A 27,807-nucleotide genomic window follows, 5' to 3' on the forward strand; every position below is an offset into this window, starting at 1 on the left:
TAGTGAATAGTGGAAGGGCTGTGATTCCAGCTTTGTGTGTGGGAATGCTCAGACAAAGAATGAGCTCCCTGTATCAGCGTGACAGTGCTCTCTGCCAGATATACCCACACAAGGGCTGGCACAAGGTTTGGGCAATCCACAGGCCTTTCTAATAAAGGCTAGTACAGAAGCTTTAGTTGGTTCAGAACACAGTTGTTAGTCACAGATGATGCAGTAGGGGAGAGGACATTGGATATCCTGTACTGTCTCCCTGTTCTGCTGTGTGTCCCCTTCAATATCCTGACGCTAAAAATGCAGAGGAGTAAGTTGGCTGTGACTGAGCTATGGTGACACTTCCTATACATTGTGACTTTATTAGTACTGTTAAGAAATACTAGTTGTTTAGCTTAAGTAAGTTTCAAATAGAATTAACTGCTCAGAATCAATCATTTAGCATTAGAATCAGGTGTTACAGCATAATGTAGTGCGATTTGGTATACTGTTTGCTTAGCATTACTCACTTAGCGGGAGTAGCTGGGTTTGCTGGAGCTTTAGGCCGCAAGCTGTGAACTTTCACATAGATGTGCTGAACTTCTACCTAGTTAAGCAAAAGAGGGCCTCCAGAGCCAGCGCAAAACAGAGGATAAGGAGGCTACAACCGTCAGCAGAATCTGCAACTCGACAAGATAAGAACAGTTAACAGCCTGCCTGGGGATAGAAGGAATCCAATAAGGTGTTAGAAGATCTCAGACCAGAAATCACCATTGGACCGAAAGGCACATGAGGGGATGGGTGCAGAGATTGTAAGAGTATAACTGCCCAGGGATTTCTTTGTTCAGGGTCCCTCTTTGGAGGTACCCAGCTCAAGCTGTTCCTGCTGCTGTACCGCTCAAATTATTATTATTTTGTTATGGAATCTGTCACCTGAGACTCTGCTGCAGGAAACCTAGGGTCTGAACTGCGGGGGTAATACTGCCCAAATGAATGTGTGAGTGTGTGTCAAGGAGTCGGTTGGGGCACCCGTCAGTTCTTGGAACCGCCCTCTGTGAAGGGACTCAGGTCCTAGCAGTGAAGTCTCAGGCGGTGTAAAAGTGATTCCCCGAGTCTGAACTGGACGCCTGGACGGTCCAAATTACCTTAACAGTACAAAGGAGAGCTGAAGCCAATGCAGGCTGTAATGGAACGGAGTAAGTTTGGTTTAGTTTTCTCAAAAAGCATACATAATCTGTGTCTTTGCGTGATTCCTCCCTTAGTAACGGTATAGGATGGTTAACCATGTTCTCTCTAAAGTCTGAGCAAGAACAATGTCAGCATTAGTGCCATATCAGTAACTGTACATCTGTGTTGGTTAAATTGAGACCTTGACAGATTTGTGTTAGATTAGAATACTGTAGTGGTGAAAAAAAAACACTTTAGAGCAAGGATCCTGATTCCTGCCATGGGGGCAAGCCTCCTGTACAGACTTTTTGGGAGAATTTCTTGTAACTTTATGGAGACAATTCTGCTATTCACAGTTATCTCTACCTGTCTAACACTGCAGAACTTGTGATTCTTTAGCCTATTTTCTGGGATTTTGGTGCTGATTCCCAGTCGCGTTTGATTGTCTTGTGCTTGTGTGTCGTGTAAAGCAGCTGTAAAACCAGATAGTGAGAGAAGCTTGTGGAGTGAAGTGGGGAGGAAGAGAATGTAATATATATACAAGGAAGCATGAAGTTTTGAATATGCATCCTTCAGTTGGTTTGCCATTGACCCTTTCTGGGTCAGCAGAGCAAGCCTGAGATCCAAGAAGTATGGATGTGAGGGGAGAGGTGAAGGTGATTCTCCTGTGAAACTCAGCTCTGATAAAGACAGTTGCACCTCCCTGATTTACTAGGTTCCTCTGTAAATTCAGCTTGAAACACTGACAGTGATGCTAGAAGCCTCAGAAATAACTGGTGTGTTAGTCCTTTGTACTGCATTCATGGGATTGAGGTTATCAGAAAAGTGGTGGCACTTTGAATTGCAATGAAACATAGGTGCCCATTAATCCATTCCCCTGCTCAATGACAAGTTATTTCGTACAAAATATTCGTACAAAAATCTCCAGCTTTTTTTTTTTTGTCTCATTAACTATTCTAACTTGTGTTCTTCAGCTGCCTTTCAGGGACAGTCCAGAGCTGTGATTGTAACTCCAGCATCTTTAAAAAGAGAGGGGATTTTGACGCCAGCCACGTCTCAGTCTAATGTTGCAATGGCACCAGCTGGAATTGTCAGAGTAAGGAGAAGAAAAAAAATACATTTGTTTTTTAGGCCTGTTATTTGCAAGTAGTTAGAGCTGTAATGTGGTCAGGAGGGTAACTAGTCCACTAAATCTCACCTGTTACCCAGCATATGCATTTGTGCATTCAGCATTATGTTTGCTTATTTTTAATTTAGCTACTCTATGGACCTGGAAGCACTATCTAGTCTTCCCAGGGTCTCTCATAAAACAGTAAGATTACAAAAAGCATGTAAACACAGTACTGTGAGTGGGGATGATTTGTGCTTTTTATTAATCATGCAGAAGCTAGAAGGAACCCAGGATGCTCACCTCTCTATTTGCGTATTGAAAAGCATGGCTTGAGTGTTACATGAATGGGTTTCTCAGTATGTTGTATGCAGGAAGATGGAAATAGTTTTTAGTATATTATGTGGTTGATGTGTTGTAATACTGCTTTAAGTCACAAAAGGATACTGGTCTCCTGCCAGAAGTCTGACTTCAGTGCCTGCCAATTCCTTGTATATTAGCCCTTGTTTCATGTCATCAGATTGTTAATCATGTATTAATTTGCTACTTTTAGTGAAAGGCAAGGTAACAAATATCTCTCTTTCTTTCTCTCCCCTCCCTTTCTCCTTTCTTTCATCCCTTCTCTCCCTCTGCCCCCATCTCCCCCTTCCTGCTCTCTTTTTCTTTCTCTCTGTTTTTTTTCTGTGCTATTTCTATGCTGTTCCCAGGCTCCCGGGGTGACGGAGTTCCGTAGTAACATTCTGGTTGGTCCAGCACAGCGAGCACCAAGTAGTCAACAAACCCAGTCCACAGTCTCACATCTCTTCTCTCCTAGTGTAGTCCAGGATGGGTTGGTGAAAGGAGAGAAAATCCCTTCCCACAGTAGCAGTTCACAAGTTCCCTCACCTACACCTAGTAAGTTAGAAAGCTCTCCTTCTTTTTGAAGGAGAAGCTTTTTTGGCCCTTCCCTTGCAGCTTCAGTTGCATCCAGTTATTTACCATTTTTGTCTTAAACTACTGTGCAGCATTCCCACAAACTGTGATTTTGTGCTTCTTGTAAGTGGCTCCTTTCTAAGAGGAGGTACTGTCATAGTCACCGAGAAATTAAACCTGTTTGAAAGGCATCTGTGTAGAAGGTGCTGAATAGGTTTGTTGTTCAGTGTCATAACTATAATTTTGATGGGAGGATCTCAGACACAGTCCTTGTGTAGGTAAGTGCAAAGACTCCTTTTGCATGTGTGTTGATAGAGGTATCTGGGCTAGTTTGAGAGACATACGCTGGTTTTGCTGGTAAATGGCTTGTAAAGCCATTAGAGCTTCAAATGGGGGAGTCTAGCACGTCGATGGAACTGCAGCCTACGTGTTCAACATGCCTTTGCTGAAATGTACATGTGCAAAAGTATTGTATATCGCTGTTGAGGATGTATTAGCCTTGTGCCATGAAATACTAAGCTTTCCCAGCAGTCTTGATGTTTTCTAGCATGTGGTTGCTGCATCAATGAATATAATTTGGTTGCCGACTGCATTTCAGGTCAATTCTGAATAGCAGCTTCTCTGCAGTTACATTTTTGAAAGTTGTTTGTTAATGTGACTTACCTTTCTTCCTTTATGAAGGCCGAGAATGTCAGAATTCAGGCCAAGCTTCTCCCTGCGCCTCTGAGCAGAGCCCAAGTCCACAGTCTCCCCAGAACAGCTGCTCAGGAAAACCTGCTGCTGATCCTAATATGGCTGCATTTAAGGTGTGTGTCCTTTCCTCTGAGGTGCTTTTCTTCTCTGCCTTCGTAGCCACCTTTCTACCCTGATGTCTGAGCATGGGCTAGAGAGTAAGTTGTGCTTCAGGAACTGTGGAGTGTTTGTGCCTTAGGTTTAGCTTGTGCTGTATCTGTGCTGCTCTGTTCAATTTTATATGTCAGAATTTAATAATCTGCTCTGCTCCTCAGGGATGTGTCACCAGAGGGGCCAGGCTTAACTGTACCTCTGCAGGTCCTTGTGGTCATGTCAGGGGTTCGTGCTGTGGCTCACAGGAGTGTTATGACAGGTCTCAGTTTACTTGGTCAAAGCTTTCAGGCTTAGGTTTCTAGACCATGGCTTTTTGCCATTGTTCTGTTGGGGCTCTTCAGTCTGCAGGGCTCTGGCCATCGCTGGAGGGGGAGTTCTTGACAGTGATGCTATGCTGCTCCACAGAGAAGCAGCTCCACAGACTCTGCAAGTTACAGCTGTAAAACACTTCGAGAATTATTGGGGTAAGAACTCGGTGGTCTAGAGACAGCATCTGAGAGCTCACTGTACCTCATACACAAGGTGACCTCGTCAGAACACTTTCTGTGATGGTATGAGAAACTTATCCACAAAAAACAACCAGTGCAGGACAATCACTGTAACCCTCTCATTCATTCTGTTGTGAAAGGGAGTGTTACTTAAACGTTTTGCAAGTGCCAACCCTCTTTCTTTCTCTGTATACCCTGTGAGCTGATGTCAGCTTGGTAACTACCAGGGCAGAAAGGTGAGTTTAAACACTTGCAGCCTGTGGTTGCACTGAATTCTGAGGTTCTGTTGCAGAGGAGAATCAGAACTGCCCCTTGCTGAACATGTTGCAAGGTACTCCTAAAAGTCTGCGGTTATTTGCTTGGCATAAATGCTCACAATCAGTAGTTACAGCCTGTTCTTGCTGCTAGAGAGCAAGTTAGAGGGACAAATTATTAGGACTGGCTTATGGTGGGAAAGTGGCCGCTAGAGGGAGGAGTGTTCTTAAAAGTAAAGACGCTGCGACGAGATAGGCTTTATAGCCATTTAAACTTTTGTCAGGAATTGCTTTGCATGTGTACTGTTAGTAACTCTTTTGTAAGACAGGAGAGAAACAGTGATGTTTGCCAGTCTCTAGAAGTACATTCTTTTGCTCCTCTGCATTGTTATTTGGACTAAACAGTTCTGTATTGCTATATAACACTGTTTTTTCAGTTTGGCAAAGCATAGAGGGCACTGGAAATCTCAGCTCTGCTCTTGAACCTGCATTTTCTGTGTTTTTTGGTCAGCCACTTCACTGCTTTCTTACATTGTTTTCCTCCATTATAAAATGGGCTGATGGTGAGCTACTACCAGAAAGCCTAGCTCTGCCTAGAGTGCATTCCCAAAGTGCCAACTCCTTATTTTATTTCAAGAATTTGGTGGAAACACCTTCTAAGTTTGTAATGCTACAAAGGAAGATGCTAATTCCTGACAAAGCCTTTATCCTGAGGGTAGGCCAGAATTGTGGATTCTTTTTTCTTTTTTATTTTTGTCAGACTGCGTGTTGGGTCAGTAGACATTGTGTATATATTAGGAATAAATGATATGGACTTAAGTTTTAAACTTAAAGTCTTCAACAAGATCCTAGCTAATTACATGCCTCCAAAATTGGAATTTGACTTCAGAAAAGGGAATTGTGTAGCAGTCTTAAATAGGAATCTTTACTTTTAGAAAGAAAACCCACAAGGTCTGGAATTTAATTTAATACACTGGACACTTCTTTTTAATAGCTTAAATCATTGTTTGAAAATTTATAGTCTTGTGGCTTTGCCTGGGAGGACTGTGAATGCCTCAGTTCCACAAAAATGGCACTGAATTTGAATAGCTGAAATAGAGCAGTAGAACGGTAAAGGAGAACAGCGTAGACTGAGCTAATTTTATTTATGCAGAATCGAAGAATGAAGCATATTTCAGAACAAAAACGAAGATTTAATATCAAGAATGGTTTCAGTACTCTGAACAGCTTGGTTTCGGCCAACTCCAAGTTGGTAAGTAACTTGGCAGCACTGACAGCTTTGTATGGAATACAAGAGTGAGCCATTCTAAAAAGACTTGTTAATGAATTTGATCTCTTTGCTGTTGACCAAGAAAAGATACTTGAACTGAGGGACTTGGAAAGGGAAGGGTGATAAATCTATGGCTTATATTCGAAAGAGTGTGTGAAAGTGCTTCATCTTTTAGACACTGTTGTTCTGATGCAGCTTCAGACGTTGAACGAGTGTCGTCTGATCAGATGCTGCATCTTTAAATCCAAAGGGGAGAGAAGAAAAACTGATCTGTGCAATCCTTGCTCGTGGGACCACAGTAATGAAGATTTTTGTCATGTTTGCAGCATAAGATGACTTTGTGTTCTCTGTTATGTTACCTTTCTTCTGACATACTGGCTTTTTATACCCATTCTGGCTGGGTTCTGGTCCCCAGAGCTGGACTTGAAAAAGCTATGGTCCAGCCAGTATTGTGAGCTTATTCTGCCTGAACCGTGAGCCAGCCAGAAGCCAGGCGGATGCTGTTGGTACAGTGCTGGGCCTGGCTTAATATACCTTGGGCTCAGCACAGCTTGTTAGCTTAGGCTTCGTGCCGTGCTAACCATAGCTTGCTGCCTTTGGTCGGCTGAGAGCATGGCAGAGCAACCTTGTGTGCCTGCAAATGGCAGAGCAGCCTTGTGTGCCTGCAAATACTGTTGAATCATGTCAGTGAGCCAAAGGGAAAACAAAAAAGCCTGGTGAAATTTCTGAAACTTCCTACACCAATGAGATCTCTACCTCCCAGGAGGAGTCAGGAGCCTCACCGGTTCAGATGACTTTGAAAATCCCTCTAGGACTCCACATCTAGTATCACCCAGCTGCCTCTAAGACTTTGGCCCTGTGCTCACAGCCTTGCAGATATCTCAGGGCTTTTTTTATTACCCTGTCACCTGTCTTTTGTGCATAGATTTACGGAGAAAAAAATATTCCCAACTGACTTCTCATTGTCAAATGACTTTGTCCAAATTAAGAACATACTCTGGCTACACTAGTTAACTTAGTTCACTAAATCGAAATCAAAATAACAGAGACACAGACTTGTCTGCACAACAAAATTCTAAATGTCCTTTAAATACCAGTACCTTTTGAAACATGGAAAATGTGGAAGTTTATTGTGCGGCATGTTGATTTGTTTACATAATTTCTGTAGTTTTATATATTTAGGCCATAAGTTGTCAGAATTTCACATCCTGGTTTGAATAGCCTATTTGAAAGGTAATCAGTTTGGAAAACTCAGCTTTAGTAAAATGTCTGATTATTTTATTTCTCAAGTACAGATTTTTAATTTGTTCCTCAAAACTGAAGAGTATTTTTAAAAAAGACCTGTGACATTGTTTCTTTGGTGATAGCTACACCATGTTACATTCTGTTTAATAACTTCTGGTTTCCCAAACTAATCTATATTGTCAACTTCAAACAGTGCTTCTAACAGCACTATGAACCTATCAGCAGATGTAGCACATCCTTCAGTACTTAAGTAAGAATTGTTAAATATTTTTAAGAGGATAGATAATGAAGTAAAACTAATTATGAAAATACTTCTTTCAGCAAAGTAGCAAAACTGCAATTTGTGGAAGAAAACAACTACTGCAACCACATTTCTCTGTACCTAGTGTGCAAACAGGAGTCAGAGAAATGAGTTTAGTATTGTCTTGTTTTGCTCTTCCTATCTGTGTGCTTTTGCACACAGTGAAGGAAACCTAAGAAAAGGTGCTGAAGTGCTTTTCTGGGTGTTATGGCAGGTTAGGGGCAAACTCTTCATCTGTCTAGCTTTGTTCCAGAAAGTGAGCTGTATGTTTGTGTTTGGTCTAGATCAGCCATGCAATCACGCTCCAGAAAACAGTAGAATATATCGCTAAACTGCAGCAGGAAAGAACACAGATGCAAGAGGAAACCAAGCGCCTTCGGGAAGAAATCGAGGAGCTAAACGCTGCCATCATGTGAGATGTGGGGAGCTTTCTGTAACGAAGCAGAGCAGCTTGAATGTTGCTTTGGCTAACAACAGGGAATGTTTGCCTCAGATTTCATGCCAATCAACAGATGGGTACTGAACAGAAGTAGAGTTGCTACCAACTTCCAAACAAAAAGCATAGTTGCTGTGGGATGGGCATTGGTAGCAATCCTTGTGGATTTTCAGCAAGCTCTGAGCATGAATGCACAACAGTGGCAGCATCAGAAAAGATGCATCGGGTCAGAATAATTCTGAGAAGCAGACGGTGATGATGCTTTTTTAAAGCTTTGCTCACTGGGCGATCAGTCAGTCTTACTCTTCATGATGGCTTTGCTGCAGTTTTCTTTCCAAATGCAATCGATTTTTGTAGGAAAATATGATTGAGTACATGAGACACAGGACTTGGAATCAAGGAGCTTGCCACTGGCTGAACATAACTCTGATAAGTCACTTCACCTTCCTGGTGCCTCGGTTTCCTCTGTGGGTTTACGATAGTTACGTATTATTGCAAAGCGTGTTGAGAACCCCAGTGTTTTTTCTTCCATCTACAGAAATGTGAGCCTTGGGCATTATGTGAAACTTATCAGCAAATCAAAATCTTTTTATTTTTCTTTAAAAGTATGATAACGTCCGTTTGGTTTTATTTTAAATTGATCTGTTTCTTAAGAATCTCTGTAACTTTTGCTTCTGTAACAATGCTCAGGAGTAACTCTGTAAATTTGTCCTTGACTCCTCATGCGCCTTTTTCTAATTGGATGCCAAAGCCTACTTTGTTCTGTGTTATACTTTGTTTTCAGTTTTGTTGCTTGTAATAAGGAGTGTGCAGCAGCTTGAGAAATCACTTTGCTGCATTAATATAGACAAAACTGGTGGGAAAACATGTATTCCTGGCTATAACAATTACATTGAGGGGGGGGTCATGCACTAGGAAGCCACCTTGGTCAGGGATAGTGGGATACGTGCTTTTCTCTTGGCTATAATTTAGCCTGGAAGAGAAGTGTGTCCTTTCTGGTGGGGGTTCTGACCTCAGAACATCTTCTTTTCAGTTCTTGTCAACAGCAGCTCCCTGCTACTGGCGTTCCCATAACATGGCAAAGACTTGACCACATGAGGAACATGTTTGATGAGTATGTGAGAAGCAGGACCCTGCAGAACTGGAAGTTTTGGATTGTATCCTTTTATATCAACCTGCTGAACTTGAGGTTTGGTACTAATATGTTTAGAGCCAAGAACTGTGATGTTAAGCCAAGTTATTTAAATAACCTACATCCTCAGTTTTCATCCACATCTGTATGCGGCTACGAATCCTTGCCTTGTAGGCTGTCATGAGGCAGAACTTAAAGTATGGAGGGTAACTTGAAAGTAAAATGTAACAAAGGCAAGGTTTTCTTGATGGGTTGTTACACTGCAAGAAATATGTGGTGCTTGGTGATAGAGTTTAGGGGTGTATTTGGCAGAGTAGGGTTGGTGGTTGGACTTGATCTCAAAGGTCCTTTCCAACCTGAATGATTCTATGACTGCTTCTGTAACTGTAGCTCTAGTAGTCTTTTGGAAAAACTGAGCAGAGAATAACAAAGATCTTGGGGGGAAGAAAAAATAATTACAATCAATTACTGAATCTGCTGCAATGGCAGTTTTAAAAACTTGCACGTTTCCTTTTCTCCTTTTTTCTTTTTTTAGTTTTCTGTTTGTCTTTCGTTACAACAGTGAATCAACTTAGTTTCTCTTTGCTTCTCCAATGCTAGCAGCTGTGCTTGTAAGCGATTGATAATGCAGGCGGTAGAAAGACACTAACTAGTTTGGATCAAACATTATTAGCTTGAATGAGTTCAAGGATGTTAGTAATTAGCAATGAGCAGCGGCGTTAACCTTCCCTTTTCCGATAAACTTCATGTGTTCATACAGCTGTTTATTTGCACTTTGTCTTTTGTGTGCCTGTGTTCTGTGCTGGTTATTTCCCTCTGACTTTGTGGATAATGTGAGTGTATATGTGCATGATTGTGCATGCATGAAGTACATAATTTTCAATATTTTGATATGTAAAAATGCTTTCTTTGGTGTTTTCTGGTTTATGTTGGTGCTAGAAAGAGACTCTTCCTTTTAGCATCCTTTTAGGAAGAAAGTCTTAGTGAAATCTCACGCAATCTCTGATAACTTAGAGCTGGTACAACTGTGGAACCTCTGGGTTCTACACTACTTTTAACTCTGGAACCATTTCAAGTGAATTACAAAAATAGAGGTCTTTAATATAAGAAAGGAAATGGTTATTTAAAGACAATCCTACACATATTTGCTGATTGGGTAGTGTGTTTGTTTTATGCCGCTCCAAGATGTTGAATAGCTTCAGAATTTGGAAGTGAGACTCTTCTTGAAAGTGGCAGAGGTTATCAGGGTTGAAGGTGCAATTTTGGGTAGCTGGGTTTCTTTGGCTTTCTCTTTGGGGAAAGAGAAGTTTGATAGGCAAAGTAATGTTCCTAAACTTCCCTTTACAAGTCAGGATGTAACTGTGATGGAACAGTTCTTCTAACAGCTGGATCGAATCCTTAACACATGCTGACATATTTCAGAATGTCTTGCAGTAAAAGCTGACAAGGTCCAGGGGTGAGTGCTAATAATAACACAAAAAATCTCCTCCTCATGAAATGACTGAGGAAGAGAGAAGGGCAGTTTCATTACAAATATGAAAATACTGTAGTTTCTGCTGCATATAGGAGGGAAATGAGTAATCTGGTCTTGGGCTACTAGAGATAACCCAAGAATAGAATACTCTTGAATATTAGAATATCGATAGAATAATACCAGTGTTGTTCTTCCAGTTACTCTGTAAAAGCCCAAAAGTCTACACAGGCATGCAAATCCCCTCGAGTATGCCAGGCAATTGTTAGACGTGTCTTGATTGTCAGCCACAGTGAGAAAGATGGGGGTGCATGAGAATGCTGAGATTGGTTTGGGTCACATTCTCACATACTGCTGACTGTAGTCAGAAAATCCCATCTGGACTAACGTGGTAAACCCCCAGCTTCTGAGCCTTCAGATACCTGATTTTTATCACCCACCCAGCTTCTGAAATAAATGTACCTGTAAGCTGGAATCTACTTTGTGAATTATCATGGTGACGTTACAACAAGCTGTTTCGGGTTTGAGTATGGTGGCCATTCCAGGAAGGCTCATCTGAAAGCCTGGGAGCTGAGACGAACTGAGGCTTGTGGTGGTGCTCTGTACATTGTAATACGCTACAGACTAAGAATTCTGCCTGCCCCTTTGCTGCCAGGGAGATTATTGCCAACTCCAGGCCCATCCCTCCAAGCTGTGACGGTAGAGAGCCAAGAGAAAAGCCTGACAGTCCTCAGCTTACTACTGTTCTGGTCCACATAGATGCAGATCAGCCAGCCTGGTCATTGGTGTGGGAATCCTTGCCATGCTGTTGATAATATCTGAGAATGTGCTTATGTACTTTGAGGTCTTTGTTTAGCTGCAGTAGCAGAGAACTTGAGCATTTGCTGAAAAATCTGGCTGAATACGTGCAGTGTTGTCCTGTGCTGGACTCTTTGTTACCAGGCAAGATTCATGCAGGTACCCCACCTTGGATGCATCTGTGGTGGTGTAGCTACACTAAAGCTTCCATATCCTTTTGCTATGAAAGCATCAGCGTAACATGAAAAAGGTGGCAATTAAGAAATTGAACGAATTACATGTATTTAGAAGTTTTAGATACTCATGCACTTGCAACAGTGCCACAGTTGGTTTGTAGGAGATCAGGTGAGTTGTATAGGAATTTAACAAAAAATAATGAGCATCACTAGGAGCTGAGGGTCAGTTTTTTTCTTCCCTTCGTCTTAGTGTTACAGATTACTTTTTGAAATGTTGCAATCCCTCTAATAGTTGAAGACCATTTAGAAGTCCGTTGTTTTCTCTGCAGACTGAGCTGTAGTGGCCTTTCCCATAGAATGTTTTGAACTCCTCCTTTGTTGTCGCCCTTAACCTTTGATGATTTGCAGTTCAGCATTATTATTAAGCCATTGTTTGAGTCCTTCAACGGGATGGTTTCCACAACAAGCTTTAAGGACCTGAATCAAACCGCAATGGCCTGGTTGGATCAGCACTGTCCTCTTCCTGTTCTGAGGCCAAGTAAGTGAAGTTCTATCCAGCAGTTGTCCCAGGTCATAGGAAGTGAGACCAGGTATAATACCATTTCTGGAAAGTCAGAGGATGACAAAGAAAGCACGTGATGCTGAATATGACTTCTAGTTCCTTTTTATTATCTCTGTGGAAAAATAAGAACCCCTTTTGTGGTTGTCTGTGAAGACACTTGGTTACATGCTTAACACTGAACAAAAACCCCCCAAACAACAAATTGCTGAATGTAGACACCAGAATTTAAACAGTCTCAAGCTGCATTTAAATATCAAATACTGCACTCTAGTTGGAGTACGTTTGGCAGTGTGATTTACCTCATTGTGAAGGAAGACTTCTGAGATTTGTATGCAGCTTTGGAATGACTTTCTGTTTGACTGTGATTGTTTGATCCTTTCCCCCTTGCAATTCAGCAGATATTTACATTTACAGTTGTAATTGCCAAGTGGTACTCTCTTTTGTAGAAGAAATAGTTTGTTGGGTTTGTTGTTTTTTTGTTTGGGGTTTTGGTGTTGGTGGTTTGTTGTTTTTTTTTTTTTTTTTCAAAAAAGTCCCAGATCTCTACTCCTTGTTCCCTGGGCACAGCTCCTGCACATCTGTTTCTCGGTGTCGCTGTGTGTGGAGGTGTGCATGTTTTGCAGAAGTATTTCCATAACTCTGTCATGGGTAACAGCCTTGCAGTACCTGCACGCTGTCCTGCATGGATCTGTTTTGCAGTCAGGCTAATGACTTCTCTTGATACTTTTCTGACTCTTTTTTTTTTTTTTTTTTTTTTTTTTTTTAATTATTATTATTTTTATTTTTTTTATAGTGGTGCTGAACACCCTCCGGCATCTAAGTACAACCACCTCAGTTCTGTCAGACCCATCGCGCCTGCCGGAGCAAGCCGCTGAGGCAGTTATCAAGATGAACAAAACAGATGGCGAAACCTAACAACCAAAGACAATGAGGTGCTTGTACAAGGGGTGGAGACCCTGCCAGTCCAGCGGCCTGGCGAGTCTCCTTTCAGTTGGTGCACTTTAGAAAGAATTCACTCCATCACCCGAGACGTTGTTCAGGGCACCTGGCTCTGCCTTCAGAATATGTGGAAGTACGATGCAACGTTGTTGTAACGTTTTGATTCCTCTTCAGTGCTGTGCTGTACTCCATTAAGTGAGAAAACACCAAGCTCAGGTAAATTTAGCAGGTTTGAGTCCTGCAGGCAGCAATATATCTCCATCAATGCAGCATGCAGCTATATGCAGCAAACGTATTTCTATGAAACAGCTTCAAGTACTAAGTTCTCTGAAGTGTAAATTTTGTACACCAAGGAATGTTCTCTTCAAGGGGAAATATACTTTTGATTTCATGAAACAAAATGTGCTTTTTATTTCGTTTTCTGGTATTCAGTTCCATTTGTTTTACTTGAATAGTGAAAACTGTTAAACAGGATCATACTAAAAACCAAAGGAGAAGAAAAATCCGTCAATTATGTCAACTTGTGGCAAAAATACTAGAATGAAGATCTCAGGCTGTTTTGTGTATTTTTATTTTAACGAGTGTATCATTGCATATGATCAGTTTCAAGACATGCTTTATTTTCTAGCAAGTAGCTGATTTTTATTATTTTTCCTGATATAGTCATTGCAAACGAGTAGCAGGTTGTGCAGTAAGCGCAAGAAAGCAGTTTTACGTGGCGTAGATTCTGCAGTTAGGATAGATACACAAATTTCATACCATTTAGTCTGTGAACTATTTTCTTGCACTGTGCAGAGTTCAGCTGCCTTCCTCATAAAACACACACATATAAAGCACATCCACAGATAAATGTAGTAGGGCTTCAGAGACAAGAATTGAGTTTGTAATATTAAGAAATTGGGTTTTTTGTTATCTCAGAAACTGTATCGGGCCACATGGACTTGTAGTCTGTTCTTTGCTTCTTTGGCTTTTTTTCTTGTTCTTTTTCCCTTCTATCTGAAAAACCTGAGGGGCTTAGCTAAATTTGGTTGATATAGGAAGGTTATGTTCAACATGAATTATAAAACATACAAAAATATGTTTAAAGCCCAAATACTGCGTAACATTTTTTTTGGTGACAGTCTCAGCACGTACTGTGCTCTGCTGCAGATAAACTTAGTCTCATTACAGCAGTGATAGCCTGTCCATCCTGAGACAGCACTGAGAGATTCATTCTGGAATGATCCTACGACCCTTGTCATTCTACTAGTTACTTGATTCTGACTCTTAAGAGCTATGCAAACTGTGGGTAATGTTTCCCTGGTACCTCACCTGAGTAGGTTTCTTCCAGTTTCAAAAGCAGGCTGCCTGGAGGTGATCAGCAGGCTATCACAGTGCTAGAAAGAGGAGCAGCTAAAACATTTGGGCATTGCACGTGCTGAAGTGAGGTCAGTCTGTTCGCTTTTGGGGGATGTAGTTTTTCTCAGCATTGTCCCTGACCTTCTCCACTTGGTGGGCCAAGGTTTAAAAAGAAACAAGAGGCTTGGGGAGTGGGACATAGCACGAGGAGTATTTTTCTTTCTTCTTTGTCCTGAGATTTTGTAGCTAATGGCTTTCATTGCAGAGTTCACTTACGTGTGAGCAGGACTGTAGCCAGAAGAAAGCATGAAATGTTACCCGCAGGGCCCTCTCCCTGAGCAGAGGTACAGTGAGTTGAGAAACTGGGGGCTGAAGGGGACTGCTGGGGAGGAAGGGAACCTAAGGGGAAGACAAAATGGCAAGTACCGACATGCTTTTCTGTAGCTGTGCAGACAAATAAGGAGATGCTTTTTTTTATTATTTTATTTTTTACAGTAGATCTGACATATTTGAAGTTTGTGGCACATGTGAAAACCTGTGTCCCTGTGGCAGAACCAACAAAAATCCAGGCATCAGCTAAGGAATGGTTTGTTGAAATAGTGTATAGAGGTTGTCATAGTAATTAAATAGTGAGTAGATTTTCAGGGGGGATCAGTATCTAGGTCTGTCGTACATAACACTGTAATCAATTAAGCAATATTCCTTAGGATGCACCTGGGTAAAAAGAGTTGAGTGAGTGTAAATTCTTTTTTAAGTCGGTGCTTTAAATCCTCTCATTTTTATCATTGATTGTGAACTTGGTTCCAGTAAAGTCATTTAACACTGTGATTAGCTGGGGAGCGTCCCTCAAATTCTTTCTTGACTGGCCAATCTCACTGAGATGGATAGATATCTACATGCGTATTTGCATGTTAAAAATAGGTATCCGGTTTTCTAGAAAGAAATCACTAGGCAAATTGTCCAAGAACAGACCCACTTGTGTTTTTGCTGTACTTTTCAGATGAACAGATTCCGTAATGCCTCCCCTGCAGTGTGGTCTCTTACTTGTCAGGCAGTGGCTGTGCTTGATTTTTACCATTACTTAGTATCAATGACATTAGGGTTTTGTCTTGGCAAGCAAAGCGTGCTACAAGCGTACTTCGAAGCCCAGGGAAGTCTGACGACTTCCAAGCTCAAACCCTAACATCTCAGATCTCACTGTATGGATCAGAAGCTGAAAGAGACCTTAGAGGAATAGGAAGGGATAGTGTGACTGAACTGCTAAAAGTTTTCTCCATTAGCAGTTTTTGTCTGGATGTGGATGGAAAAACCATCACGCCCATTGCACCGTGAGCTGGTTACGTTTAGAGGGAGAGTGCTTATTTTGATAACTTGTGGTGGAGAAACAAGCTCATGGCACTATTACAAGACTGCAAATCTTAACACAGTAAAGAAAAAAAAAAAAAATTGAAAGATTGCTTACTTAGGCAAGAGTGTAGGAGGGAGGGAAGGAAAAGTGAAAAGATACTTTCCATGTAGTGCAGTTACCAGAAATGATGTAGCTGCTCTTTGAAGCAGTGAATCAATGTATTTTTGTCACCCTATTATTGCAAGTTAGAATTCTTTTCTTCTATCAGACGACTTTGTGAGGGGTGTGATTTCACTTCATTTGGAAACACAGCAGGGAAAAGCTGGTTTATGTCTCGCATCTGCACCGCAGAACTACTGAGGATTGGTGTGAAAAGAGATTGACCACATATGTATTAATTCCTGCATAGTTTTCCACTTTGGTTTGTATGTGAACTCCTTAATCTGTCTTACCTGTTGAGGAGTCTAAATACTATATTTAAAAAAAAAAAAGAAAAGTTTGGTAACGCATTCTCCCCTAATTTAAGCGGTCTAATTTCCTCAGTGTCACCAAAGTATACTTAAGGAAGCAAAACACACAGTGCCTGTAGTTTACACAGAATTACAGATGATGCACATCTGTCATTCAGTGAGTTGGTGCTAAACTTAACACGGGGATTCTTTAAAAATGAATACAAATCATATTTGGTCAAATCCAACATATTTCATTCAGTAAATGAGTGGCTGGTTAAAATATTTGTGGCCTGTGATATGCACAAAGTCAAACTGAGATTGCCTAGCGGTTCCTTCTGACCCTGAATTCCGTTAATCAGTATATTGTAGATGGCACTCACCCCAAACACAAGTTCTGGAGAACCTGTGCATTATCTGCTGTAGTTATTAGGCTTGTTTGATGCTCCAGGTTAACAGGAGGAAGAAGTGGTGAAAGTCTAGGAACAAACTAGAATTGGAGGAATTAATTAGTAGTAAGAATGTGAAACTAGTGCTTGTTTCATCTAGACAGTCCGATCTCTGCACAGAACCAAAGGCTGGTACTTGATTAATACCATTTGACCTGATTGGCATGTTCTTCTAGGCCCCTCGGGAAGCCTTCCTTGAAGGGAGGCTTACTAGAATGTTTCCACCTGTGCCTTAGATCTTGGCGTCCTGTATGCGTTTGATTTATCGTGAGTCATACATTCTTCCCCCTAATACAATGCTATGTGGAAAATTCAGTGAATTGACAAAGTGGGGCTTCCCTGGGTTTTAAGAGGATTTTATCTACGTGGCATTACTGTGTCCCTTTGAAACTGAGATTGTGAAAAATGGTGTGTATGTATGGAAAAAATTGCGTCCTTCCTGCTGACATCGCTGTCCTCCACTGCCAGGTACACAAGCACATGCGCACACATGTACATACTGTCATACCAGAAGTTTGACAGAAACCCAGTAAATATGCAAATGCTTAAATCTCTAAAGCTGGAATGGCTTGAAAAGACAAAGGGCTGTCTTACTGCATTGAAAAATAGCATCCCTTTAGTTTGTATCTTCAGGTGTTTTTACATTCCCTCGAGAGTGTGTGTATGCAAGTGTGGTAGAGGCAACAGGGACAGGTAAATTTTGGTTTGTTTGCTTTTAAAGCCTGAGACTCCTGAAGAGCAGTTTGAGAGCAGGAGAGGGAAGCTTGCTTCAAAAACATTCAGTAAGATAATGCTTTTGTAGTACAAATTAGTTGAAAGATATTTCACTTTCTGTGTTTCTGGAGTGGCTAATTCTTGCTTTGATGTTGCCTGCTAGAAGATACTGCTGAAAATAGAATGGGTTGTTCACTGTTTTGACCTTTTTCTTTCTTTCTTTTTTGGTTCCTTTCCACCTTTATTGCATGGAAAAACACCCAAAAATCAAAAGGCTGATGATACCTGTTATAGGTGCTTTCAGGATTCAGTTGTACCAATCTCGGAGGACTGTGGACAACTATTGATGACTTTTAGGAGGTTTTTTGATTAGTTCAGACAATAGGCATTTTTCTATTAGTCCTCCTCAATTTATACAATTGAGTTTCAGAGGAGATAATTTGGTTTGGGGTTTCTTCTTTTATAGGGCCCCAATATTGTTCCCACAGCATCAGTTAAGGCTTCAAGTTTCCTTTTGCTTCATTCTTGAATTTCTTGCTCATTTACTGTGTTGCAGCAGAAGTGGTAGTACTGAATTGTAGCTTGATCTGTAAAACTTCATTCAGTTACAAAGAAACACATCTTAGGTATATAGTAGAATTAATTTCTAGCCATTGTCTGAACTGCTTTTATATCTGAACTTTTCCACATGAATAAAGTTTCGAATCAAGAGATGTCAGTGTTAGGAGCAAGCCTTTTAAGTAACAATACAATGAATAAATTGCTCTTTTTCTTCTTCTAACCTTGTATTTAAATGTGGTTTAAGTGAATGGAGTTCATTCTTGTTAAAAAAAAAAAAAAGGGAAAAAAAAAAAAAAAAAGCTTGGAGGCATAAGGACTTCAGGTTGTGCTCTTGCTTTGCCTAGGTTTCCTGTTCTGTTGCATGACACAACTTCTGTTGTGCTGTTGATATGTAGCACTTTTCAGTAGGTCTGTTAAATTGTGCAATGCATTTTTTATATTTACAACCAAAACAATAAAGGTTATTTTTTGGAAGAAACTGGTTGTAATGGCTGTATTTTGTAACTGGATGTGGGGAAATGGTAAGTGGAATTGTTCCTGGACCAGGACCAGCACCTGCCATCCCTTTTTTTTTTTTTTTTTTTTTTTTTTCTTTTCAACTCTTGAAAGGTGACAAGGGCTCGTGTCCCTGTTACCAATGCTGAAGTTACCCCTTTGGGATCTGTGTGTTTGGCTTTCCCATTGCAAGGCTTATATCCTCTGTTGAGCTTCTGAAGCTTGGACTCCTTATGAGAAACTCGATGCCTCTTGGACCCTTCTTGACTGAAAGAATCAGCTCACTCTGACAAACTTAGAGCTTAAAAGGGTTTTCTTTTTCTCCTGCATTGGCCACCAGGCTGTATTTGCTCTGTGCTGGGTTGTTCCCGGTCTCGCCAAAGTACCTTCTCTGTGAGTCCAGGTGTCTGCAGCGTGCACGTGTTTCTTCACCCTAAATGACCAGTGAGCCTGCCCTTTCACATTTTGCATAACGTAATTTTCCAAACGTATTGACGTTCTGATGTGTTCCTAAAGTGATCAGACCCTTACTGTTGTTAATTATATTAAGCATAACAGTGAAAGGGAGCTCTTTTGACAAAACTAAGCAGAAAAACATCTATTTATTTCTGCACCTAGTTTTAACAGGCTAGTAATTCAAAGGTAGCACTGGTATTTCTCTAAGAAAGGTAAAACTCTTAAGCCTGTAGGGGCTGCACCAGTGCCTTGAGCCCTGATGGTCTTATTTTCTCGCAGGCTTGGATTTGGGGCTCTTGGCTGACATAGTGCTTGGACAGTGGACTCCACAGAGCAGTGCTGAGGTTGGATAACACGGTATTCCCATGGAATTGATGTCAGTGTTGGGCACTGAACTGCTTAAGTCCATTTAAAAAAATGAAGCAAACAGCATTTTATCTTTGCCTTTAATGACTCATTTTTGGTTTTCCGCGGTAGGACACTTCAGTTCGGTGCTTCAGTTGTCACCTCATTGGTATATTGTTTTTTCTTGCCCAGTAGAAGACTCTAGTTGAAGTGAAAGGTAATAGATGACTGAAAAGAAGGATTTTATTTTAGTCATTGCACAAGAGTTGATGCTGGTTGATCTCATGCTTGTGATTGGTGGCTTTGACTTAATATAGCGTATGAGAACTTTTGATGAGTCAGGCCTGTGGTTCCAGGAGAAGCTATAGCAGTTTTCTTACTCTGTTTGCATTTAATTTTTTTAATATCTCTAGCTTAATCTCACATAAAGCATTTTGGTAGAAGGCAGTGATTCTTCACTGCTATTTAAACACTGATAAACCCACTCTTCAGCCTGACTTCACTCTCGACCAAGCATACAAATGCCAATGTTACTGCAGTGATGCTATCAAACATCTCTGGGAGGAAGCTGCGGCTAGAGAACGCAGTTTCTTTACTAGTGATTTTGTGGTAATTTCAGTGAGGCTGAAACTGTAGCTGATATGCCAAAAGACAGTTATTGAAATGGCTTATTTTTGTGGCTGATTCTGCTAATCCTTGAACAGTCCTAAAAGTAGACCTCCATTTGCTGTATGGAAATTATGCCAAATGAAATCACTTCTAGTTGGCACTTCAGTGGGCAAGCAGCCCAGGGCTTGCTTTATATGTAAAAGAATGGAAAGCAATGTCACTAGACTTTTTTTTTTTTTTTAACCTGTATTTACCCTCAGGAGCTCTTCTATGCCTGTTCTCATCCCTGAGGACTTTCTCCTCCTGAGCATGCTCGTCACCAGGTGGGCAGTCAATGAGTAGTTGGATGTTGGGTACACGTTCCCTGTGTGCAGACGCAGAAGAGTCCCTGTGGTCATCCAGAGAGATGTTTAACAGGTTCCTGTCTCGGAACAAGGTGCGAGTATCACAAACCCCAACGCCTTTCCATCACAAAATGGAAACAAACCCACAAAAGATTAGACTTGTCATGTCTCTTAAGTCCTGCTGCTGCCTTTTTGACACTTCTTACAAAGTCCATCTGTGACTCCTCTGTCTCAACTGTTCATTCCTCATAGGCCTTGAAAGTCAACAGCTACATTTTCAGTCAGGATAAATGGGGAACTGCTTGTCAAGAAAGCTTTGCCAGTGACCGCTTCGTTATCACAGCAGGGGTGCACCATGTGGTGCAGATGTATTCCCCAACTTCCAGTGCTCCGGGGCTGAGGAGGATTTATCTGAGCCCTGATGTTCATGTACCAGGAAGGATACAGATCTGCACATGTTCTCACACTGTTCTGTCGGGCTGGTAGTCTTCTCTTGGGAGTGACTGGTCTGAGCCTTTCTCCCTGTGAATGCTCAAGTCATCTTTTGAGAATCTCGGCTTCAGCATGAGCTTTTGAGCACTACCTTGGCATGGGCAGCAGAGGCCCTGAGAATCTTTTACAAAGGAAGCGACACAGCCACCTCTGCATTAGGGCTGGTGTTGGCTCTCGTGTTCTCTGTACTGTGCAGTCCAAGCTCAGTCATCCAACATGTGACACTAACCTGTTTAATGTCCCTCCGTTTTCTGAAGCTGCCCCATCTTCTCAGAGAAGTGGGAAGAACTTTTCAAAGAAGAAGCCTCTACCTCTGGCCGAGGTTGAAAGGGAACCAACCGTATCAGGATAGATGAAAGACAGTGCCTGAGCAGCCACACATCCATAGGCTGCCTACAGAACCTAAATACACTCTGACAACATCAGTGTCTGTTTGCTGTAGGAGCTTGCGGAAGTGAGCCTAATGCAGATGTCAGAAGTGCTTTAGTGATGCAGTTGTGTCACTTTGTGCATCATGCTATGTGCAGCTGCTGTTTCTGTCTCGCTTGCCTATGTCTGCACTTACCCTCCCGTTCTGACTCCCCAGGGAGGTGCTGGTCATCACTTCCTGACCTCAGCCCTTTGAAGTTAGGTTGGCTGATACCAGAACATCAATCTGCCTTGCTGCATCCTGAATGTTTGTGGCAAAGCACCCTTCTCTTTCAAGCACACCTGAGGAGAACAGTGTCTTGCCACAGTTTTGCGTAAGCCTGGGTCTCCCTCCTTCAGGCGTTCATCCCATGTGCATGAGCTCAGCCTCTTGAGGCGAACTGAGTCTCCAGGGCTGGCGGTACAATTCTGTGCTCCCATGAGGAGGAACAACTTTTTCAGGTTGATCTTCCCATGATGCGAATTGGGACAGACCATCTGACTCACTTTAACATCTCATTTGAACTTCTGAGGAAATCTGTTTCCCTTTCCAAGGAAAACACTTTCATTTAGCTATTTACATATTCAGGAGGTGAAGGAAAAGATGTGCATGAGAGAAAACCGCAGGGAGTGGCCCTGTATAATCCTCTGGTTCAGCAAGGTTTAAGTGGTTTGTGTCAGCCATTGGAACCGGTGATGTCTAAGCCCTCAGGATGTAAATGTCTTCCTGATTGTAGTGGTTTGCTGACTGTAATTGATAAGGTCAGCAGATGTTGCTTCGGCCTTGGGATAAGCCCATCCCCAGTCAGCAATCCTTTTCCATTTGCTCTTCTTTCTCTATTGAAAATGAAGGATATATGGTTGAAATTACACCTTTTGGACCCTGGAAAAATTGGTAGACCTGGAACTAAGTAGAGTAGTTTGAGAGAGTGCCCCAGCCACCGGTGTGTGTCTGCCACTCACAGGGGTTAGCATGGAGACTTCCTGGACTGGCAGGTGCCTTTCTGATACAGGAGGCATCATAAGCAAATACCCACTTTCGTATTTGGCGTGCTTGCATGGAGCTCACACAGGTCAGAGAGGTGGTTTATTAAAACATTCTTTGAATTCAAGGTGTGTCAGTGTGTGGCTAACAGAGAGCCATGCTGCTTGTGTTGACATTAGAAACCAGGGTAACGGTCTCAGATCTGCCCACATCCTTCTGCCTGTCACCACTACGTGACATCTCCATAGTGGTGTCTGAAATTGGTTCCATTCGGGAGGAATTCTTTCCTTGGCTCCAGCAAGCAGCTTGGTCCCTCTGCTGGGGAAACTAGAATACTTGGGAACAGGAATACTTTTCTAGGATGCTCCCCAAACTGGTGCTTTTAGGGGGCTGGGCAGTGACTCAGTTGATGTCAAGAAGCCACTCTTCCTGAAGAAGTTGTGGCTGAACAGGGACAGTTCTCCAGCAACGGGAGGAGGAAGAGCTACAGCTGCCTTGGCACTAATGGCACCATCTTGAACCATCACACCAGAAGGGTGAGCTGGGCACCAATGTGTTTTGCATAGAGATGATTTGAAAGGAGGATGAAGGAGGTGAACTGATATGAAAATCCCTCGCTCCACCTCCTCTTGGGCTTTTCACAGCCTTGCAGAGAAGGAGCACTGGGACGCAGAGGCTCAATCCAGCTGTAATTCCCTGGACGTTCAGAGCACAGCTCTGAGTACTCATGAGCGAAGTCAGCCCACAGAGCTGTGTGCTGGTATGGACCACCATCGGTGAACACAGGGGATGGCAGCAGGAAGAGGAGTAATCCTTCACTTGCGTTTTAAGTGGCTGTTTCAAGTCAAATGATTTTTTTTATATAGCTAAATAATGTTAAATTTTGGAACAATTTTTTTTTTCTAGATAAGTAATGTTAATTTTGTAACTGATTCTAACGCTTATACTGGCTTGAACTTTGTATGGTAATTTAGACTAAAATAATTGTATTATTATTAAGCTTCCCATTATTTGAGCTAATCAGGAGTTGATATGAAACAAAGGAAAAACAAGTCTATGACAAGTCCTTTTGCTCCTAGACCATTTGTGTCTTTGCTCCGCTACCAGCTCCAGGAGCAGTAAGGAGCTCAGCCACGTTTCCGTGTGGTGGTTGTGTCTGAGCTAATCCAGCCTGTTCACAGCAGAGCTGGTGCTGGCCCTGAACCACAAAAACTTGTAAACTCAAACCAGACTCCAAAACCACAATAATTCAGCCTTCAGAAGAGTAATTTACCCACTAGTGAATCTAAATGAGAAACCAGTTAGGAACTTAAGAAACAGAACTGCTTCATGTCTATGAAGAAAAATGGATAGGAGAGGAGGATATGTGCTGTTCCTAAGATCTTTACCATGAGGATCAGAAACACTAGTTCAATTTGCTGTTTAATGAAACATCAGGTTTTCAGTGTAAAAAAATATTGTAAAAAAGAATTACATAATAAAAAGAGAATCCAACAACACTAGTTTTATTTAATCTCATTTTAATGACATTCCAGGTTCTATCCAAATATAATGACAGAAAATGAGAAAAACCATTCACCTAAGTAGCAATATATGATTCATTCCTTTCAGTATTAAAATATAAAAGTTAAAAATCCGAATAAATATATATAAACTATGTAGTTGCTTAAATAAATTTATAAAAATAGATGTGTTATATAAATTCATAAATACAATTCACTAGCAGAGAGAAGTACAAAATCAGTCTACTGACAACTTTTCATTTGAAAAATAATTGTGAGACAAAAATATAAATAACATTAAAATTACTGAAATCGTGCTTTCCTGTTTGCTTATTTATGTCATGATTGGTTAATTAAATCACTGACTTACATTAGTCCATCCATTTTATATGCTGTTGCACATAGAACAGTATAAATAGTTTTATAATAAATAGGATCAATAATTTAAGACATTCATCCTTTAAATATTAAACTAGATTATATAGTTATAATAAGTAGAATAGCAAGTACATTATCGATGTTGTTCCTGGCATCAAACTGATCACATAACTACTGGTAGGTCACATTTAGCCAAGTCTCTAGTATCTTAAAGTTATTTTTTCATCCTGGCATATTACATTTTTCCTGAAGAGTACATTTTTGTTGTATTTTGCATAAGCTGTTCATATTTCTGTAAAACCTGCCAGATGTACATCTTCTTCTCTGCCACTTTCATCGTTTGGACCTGACTATGATCCATCTGCAGAAGGCCCTTGTTCTTGCAGGTGTAAAGCGCAGCTCGCTCACTCAGTGGCACATTTAGCTGGTTGATATTTGCATCGACAAACAGAGTTACATCCTTACCACAGATTAATTCTATATCGCCTCTCAGGTTTTGCAAAATGTTGTAAAAAATGTGGAAAATGCAGCAATCTGCGTCAAAAGCTGGGCATTCGGGTATTTTCTCCACCATGTCTTTGGCTTGGGAGTCAGCAGTTAGCCAGCTCGCCGTTTTGGGTGTTACAGAGCTACACGCATTCTGCAGGGGAGGAAGAGGAGAGAGAAATCATTCATCTTTCGGTTTACATCTTTCCTGGTAGTTGCTTCCCGTTTGACTGCCTAGCACATACACACCTCTCTCTCAGATTGGCTGAGCCTGGGTATTTTGTTACTGTTCAATCGCTGTATTGACACCTACGCTCCTTTTATCGGGTCGGCATTGCACACTGTCCATGGCTGTGACTGTGCAGCCCTTTCTATCTCAACAGCCTGCTTGGCTTTGTTTTCAGCTTTTCTAAGTCTTTTTTTAAATTTTTTTTTTTCTTTGCCACATGGGCAAAATTTACTCATGCAAGAGATTTCCTTCAGCCTGAGCATGTTTTCATCTGTTTCAGCGGAGATGGTTTTGACTCCAAGAATGAATTGAGGGGAAATGTTTACACTGATTTTTTTATCAACGTACTCCTGAGAACACGTTGCCAGGAATTGAAATTTGTCTGAAGCATCGACGCTTGTGTTCAATGCACATTTTACCATCTCCAAGGAAAGGATTTTCAGCAGAAGTGCTCCTGTAGTACTAGGATCAGACCAAAGAACAAGGCAACTCTCTCTGTGCTTCCAGTCATCTGACTAGTTTCCCCCCAAAAGATGCCTGCTTCAAGCCCAGTGTGACTCAGGAGACCAAGAAGGACCAATGCATTTAGTCTGGAAGATCACAGCTAGCAGTTAGCTGAGGCAAAGTTGCCCAAGCTTTCCCCAGCTGTCCTAGACATTGCTTCAACTCTGTCCTAAAATAACGCGATGTGAATGCTTTCCTTCTTGTATGGAATACAGAGAAGAGACTATTTTAGGTTCTAACCCAAATACTTCTTTTCTGATGGCCTGTCTAGTGTTTTATAATAATTCAAGAGATTTCTCCACAGACATATACACAGCAAATGCAAAATAGTACACTTACGTAGTTTTTAAACAAGAGTGTTGCTTGCTTTTCTATCACTGATGCTAAAGGCTTTATTCTGGTAGTAAAATGCTTCTGCTTCTGTCCTGTAGTAGTTTTGCTTTCTTCTGAGGTGACTGTTGGTGCCAAGGAGCCCAAAGGAAGGAGTGAACAGAAGAAGAAGACTGCAAACCTGTTGATCTCTGCATTCAAATGAAGAGGGGAAAGACAAAAAAACCAAGGAAATGTAGAAAGAATACAATGATTAGTCTCAAGCCTCTACATCATTTTTGCAGAACTTCCTGGTTTTGTGCAGCATGCTAAATTTCTAAAGCGTATAGCCATTAAGTGGCTGAGCTAGCGATGAACATCAATGCAACCTTAGAATGCAGAGCAAGGTAAGTCGCACCCACCTGCTTGGCGTTTCATGGCGGGCTTGGAGAGCAGCTGGCTTGGCCAAAAGCTGGCTGGATGTTGGCGTTCAAGCTCCTTGTTGCCTGGAGTGCTGTGGAGGTGGACAGTCAAGCTGCATTTAAGTACCATGGAGTTTTGCGTCAGTGGCTCCCCCATGGGTGGATTTTTTTTGTGGGTGATAGTTTGGGTTGGTTTTTTTTTTTTTTTTTTTTTTGAAAGATTACATCAAAAGTTGGTTCAAATGCGTCCTCACTGATTGTGATCTAGATGCAGTTTCAAACTGATACTGTCCTGTGTCATCTGTTTGACTAGGAGTTCAGGATGCCTGGCTTACCCATCCCATCTAAACCCTTGGGCTCTCCAAAATGTAGGAATTAGAACATAAACTCTGTTGTGTTTTTCATTTTATTTTGGTTTTTTTTAAAAAAAAAAAACCACATGGTTGGAGCACACAAGCACATCCTTGGTGTGCAAAGCCAGCAGCCTTCTCCTGCAGGGTCAGTGTTAAGAGTGGGCTACTGCTGGCAGTGAAAAAGCCATGAGGGGCATGTGTGCAAGGCAGGTCAGGCCTCCAGGTCAGCAGGTATATCCTTTTGCTGGGTGTCTGTAAGGCCCTGTCCCCGAGGTGTGCCCCCTCACGTAACCCAGCAGAGGATGTCCAGGATCTCATCTCTGTCACCCATCGAAGTCCCCTGAGGCTATTTTCCATTTCCAGTAACTAAATTCAGGAAATTCTCATACATGCCAAAACAGAGAAAAATCGTTCCCAGGATTTACAAGTATGAGGCTGCAATCAGAAGAGGACCTGCAGAATGACTGATAATTTAGGACAGAAAGGAGGGCACAGGGAACCCCTATGAGCATACCTTTGTGAAAATGTAAAGTGACACAAACACATTTGTGCTTCCCACCCCTGGGATAAAAGATATGCCTGAAAGGTAGTTATCGACTGAAAAATGGACATTTGTAAAGTCACCAGAAAACTTCCGAGGAACGACACTTGGTGGCAAAATAATCAGTTCCCTTTTCCACATGAAATAATCTGTCTCTGAAAAGAAAAAGCTTGGTGTGTGCATGAACTCCTCCGAAGGGACTGGTACAAGGACTGTTCTCTGGGCTGAACTGATTCCCAAGGACTGAAATGGGAACAGACATTTCCCCTGTAGCACGTTGCACTCAGGTCCCACCAGCCTGTAACTTCAGGCCTCAGTTGTTTGCTTGAAGCCACAACAACAGAGATTCACAAACAACGTGGTTCTGCCACCTGCTGCGAGGGAGCCCCGGACAGCTGAGCAGAGGGATGCAGCCGTCCCACAGGGATGCATTTCTTCTTGCACGACCCATGTTCCCAGGCGCTAAATAATGCAAAGAAAGAGAAGGAGTTGTCATGGCCTACGGTGTGAGGCAGCAGACAGTACAGCAGAGTGCTTGAGAAGAACCAGAACAGGACAGTTCTGGCAGACACTTTTTTTTTATTGGAGGTTTTTATTATGATTTGGGGGTAAAATGGAGAGGAGAGAGAAAGAGATATGCTTCTTTGTGCAGGGTGTTCTTTAGGAACGTCTCTAGGAAGACAATGATAAATACAGATGGCTCCTTTCAGGTATAAGGGCCATCTCGGAGGGGTGCTTGGTTGGAAGCACCAAAAAGCAGATGCAGCAGGTTAGTGCCCCACAGTGCGTTGCAAGATGCGTGGAAGGCGTGTGAGCTTGCATGTACAAGAGACCACTGGGCAGCAGGCACTGCCAGTCCCCTTCCACCTGCCCCAGATGGGTACGGCCAGAGAGGACAGACAAGGAATCGCAGCCAGTCTTCCTCCCAGAGCAGGGAACGGTGGGAACGGGGCCCTTTGTGCAGCACCGGTGGGAACGGGGCCCAGTTATTGGTAACAGAGATACAAGCGAGAGA

At 41.9% G+C, this 27,807-nt stretch overlaps 1 protein-coding gene across 1 annotated transcript in view; it reads left to right on the forward strand.

The window, feature by feature from the left end:
• Window positions 1-13,051, forward strand: part of MLXIP (MLX interacting protein) — a 48,517-nt gene extending 35,466 nt beyond the window's left edge. Inside the window, exons 10-17 of the mRNA XM_086474183.1 lie at window positions 2,112-2,233; window positions 2,953-3,139; window positions 3,839-3,963; window positions 5,899-5,997; window positions 7,846-7,973; window positions 9,031-9,154; window positions 11,983-12,112; window positions 12,930-13,051. Of these exons, the coding sequence (XP_086330309.1) occupies window positions 2,112-2,233; window positions 2,953-3,139; window positions 3,839-3,963; window positions 5,899-5,997; window positions 7,846-7,973; window positions 9,031-9,154; window positions 11,983-12,112; window positions 12,930-13,051 (1,037 nt within the window). The remainder of the gene's footprint in view (window positions 1-2,111; window positions 2,234-2,952; window positions 3,140-3,838; window positions 3,964-5,898; window positions 5,998-7,845; window positions 7,974-9,030; window positions 9,155-11,982; window positions 12,113-12,929) is intronic.
• The last annotated feature ends 14,756 nt before the right edge of the window (window positions 13,052-27,807 follow it).

Source organism: Leptosomus discolor, chromosome 16, assembly GCF_034619465.1.
Source record: "Leptosomus discolor isolate bLepDis1 chromosome 16, bLepDis1.hap2, whole genome shotgun sequence".
NCBI classification, from domain to species: domain Eukaryota; kingdom Metazoa; phylum Chordata; class Aves; order Leptosomiformes; family Leptosomidae; genus Leptosomus; species Leptosomus discolor.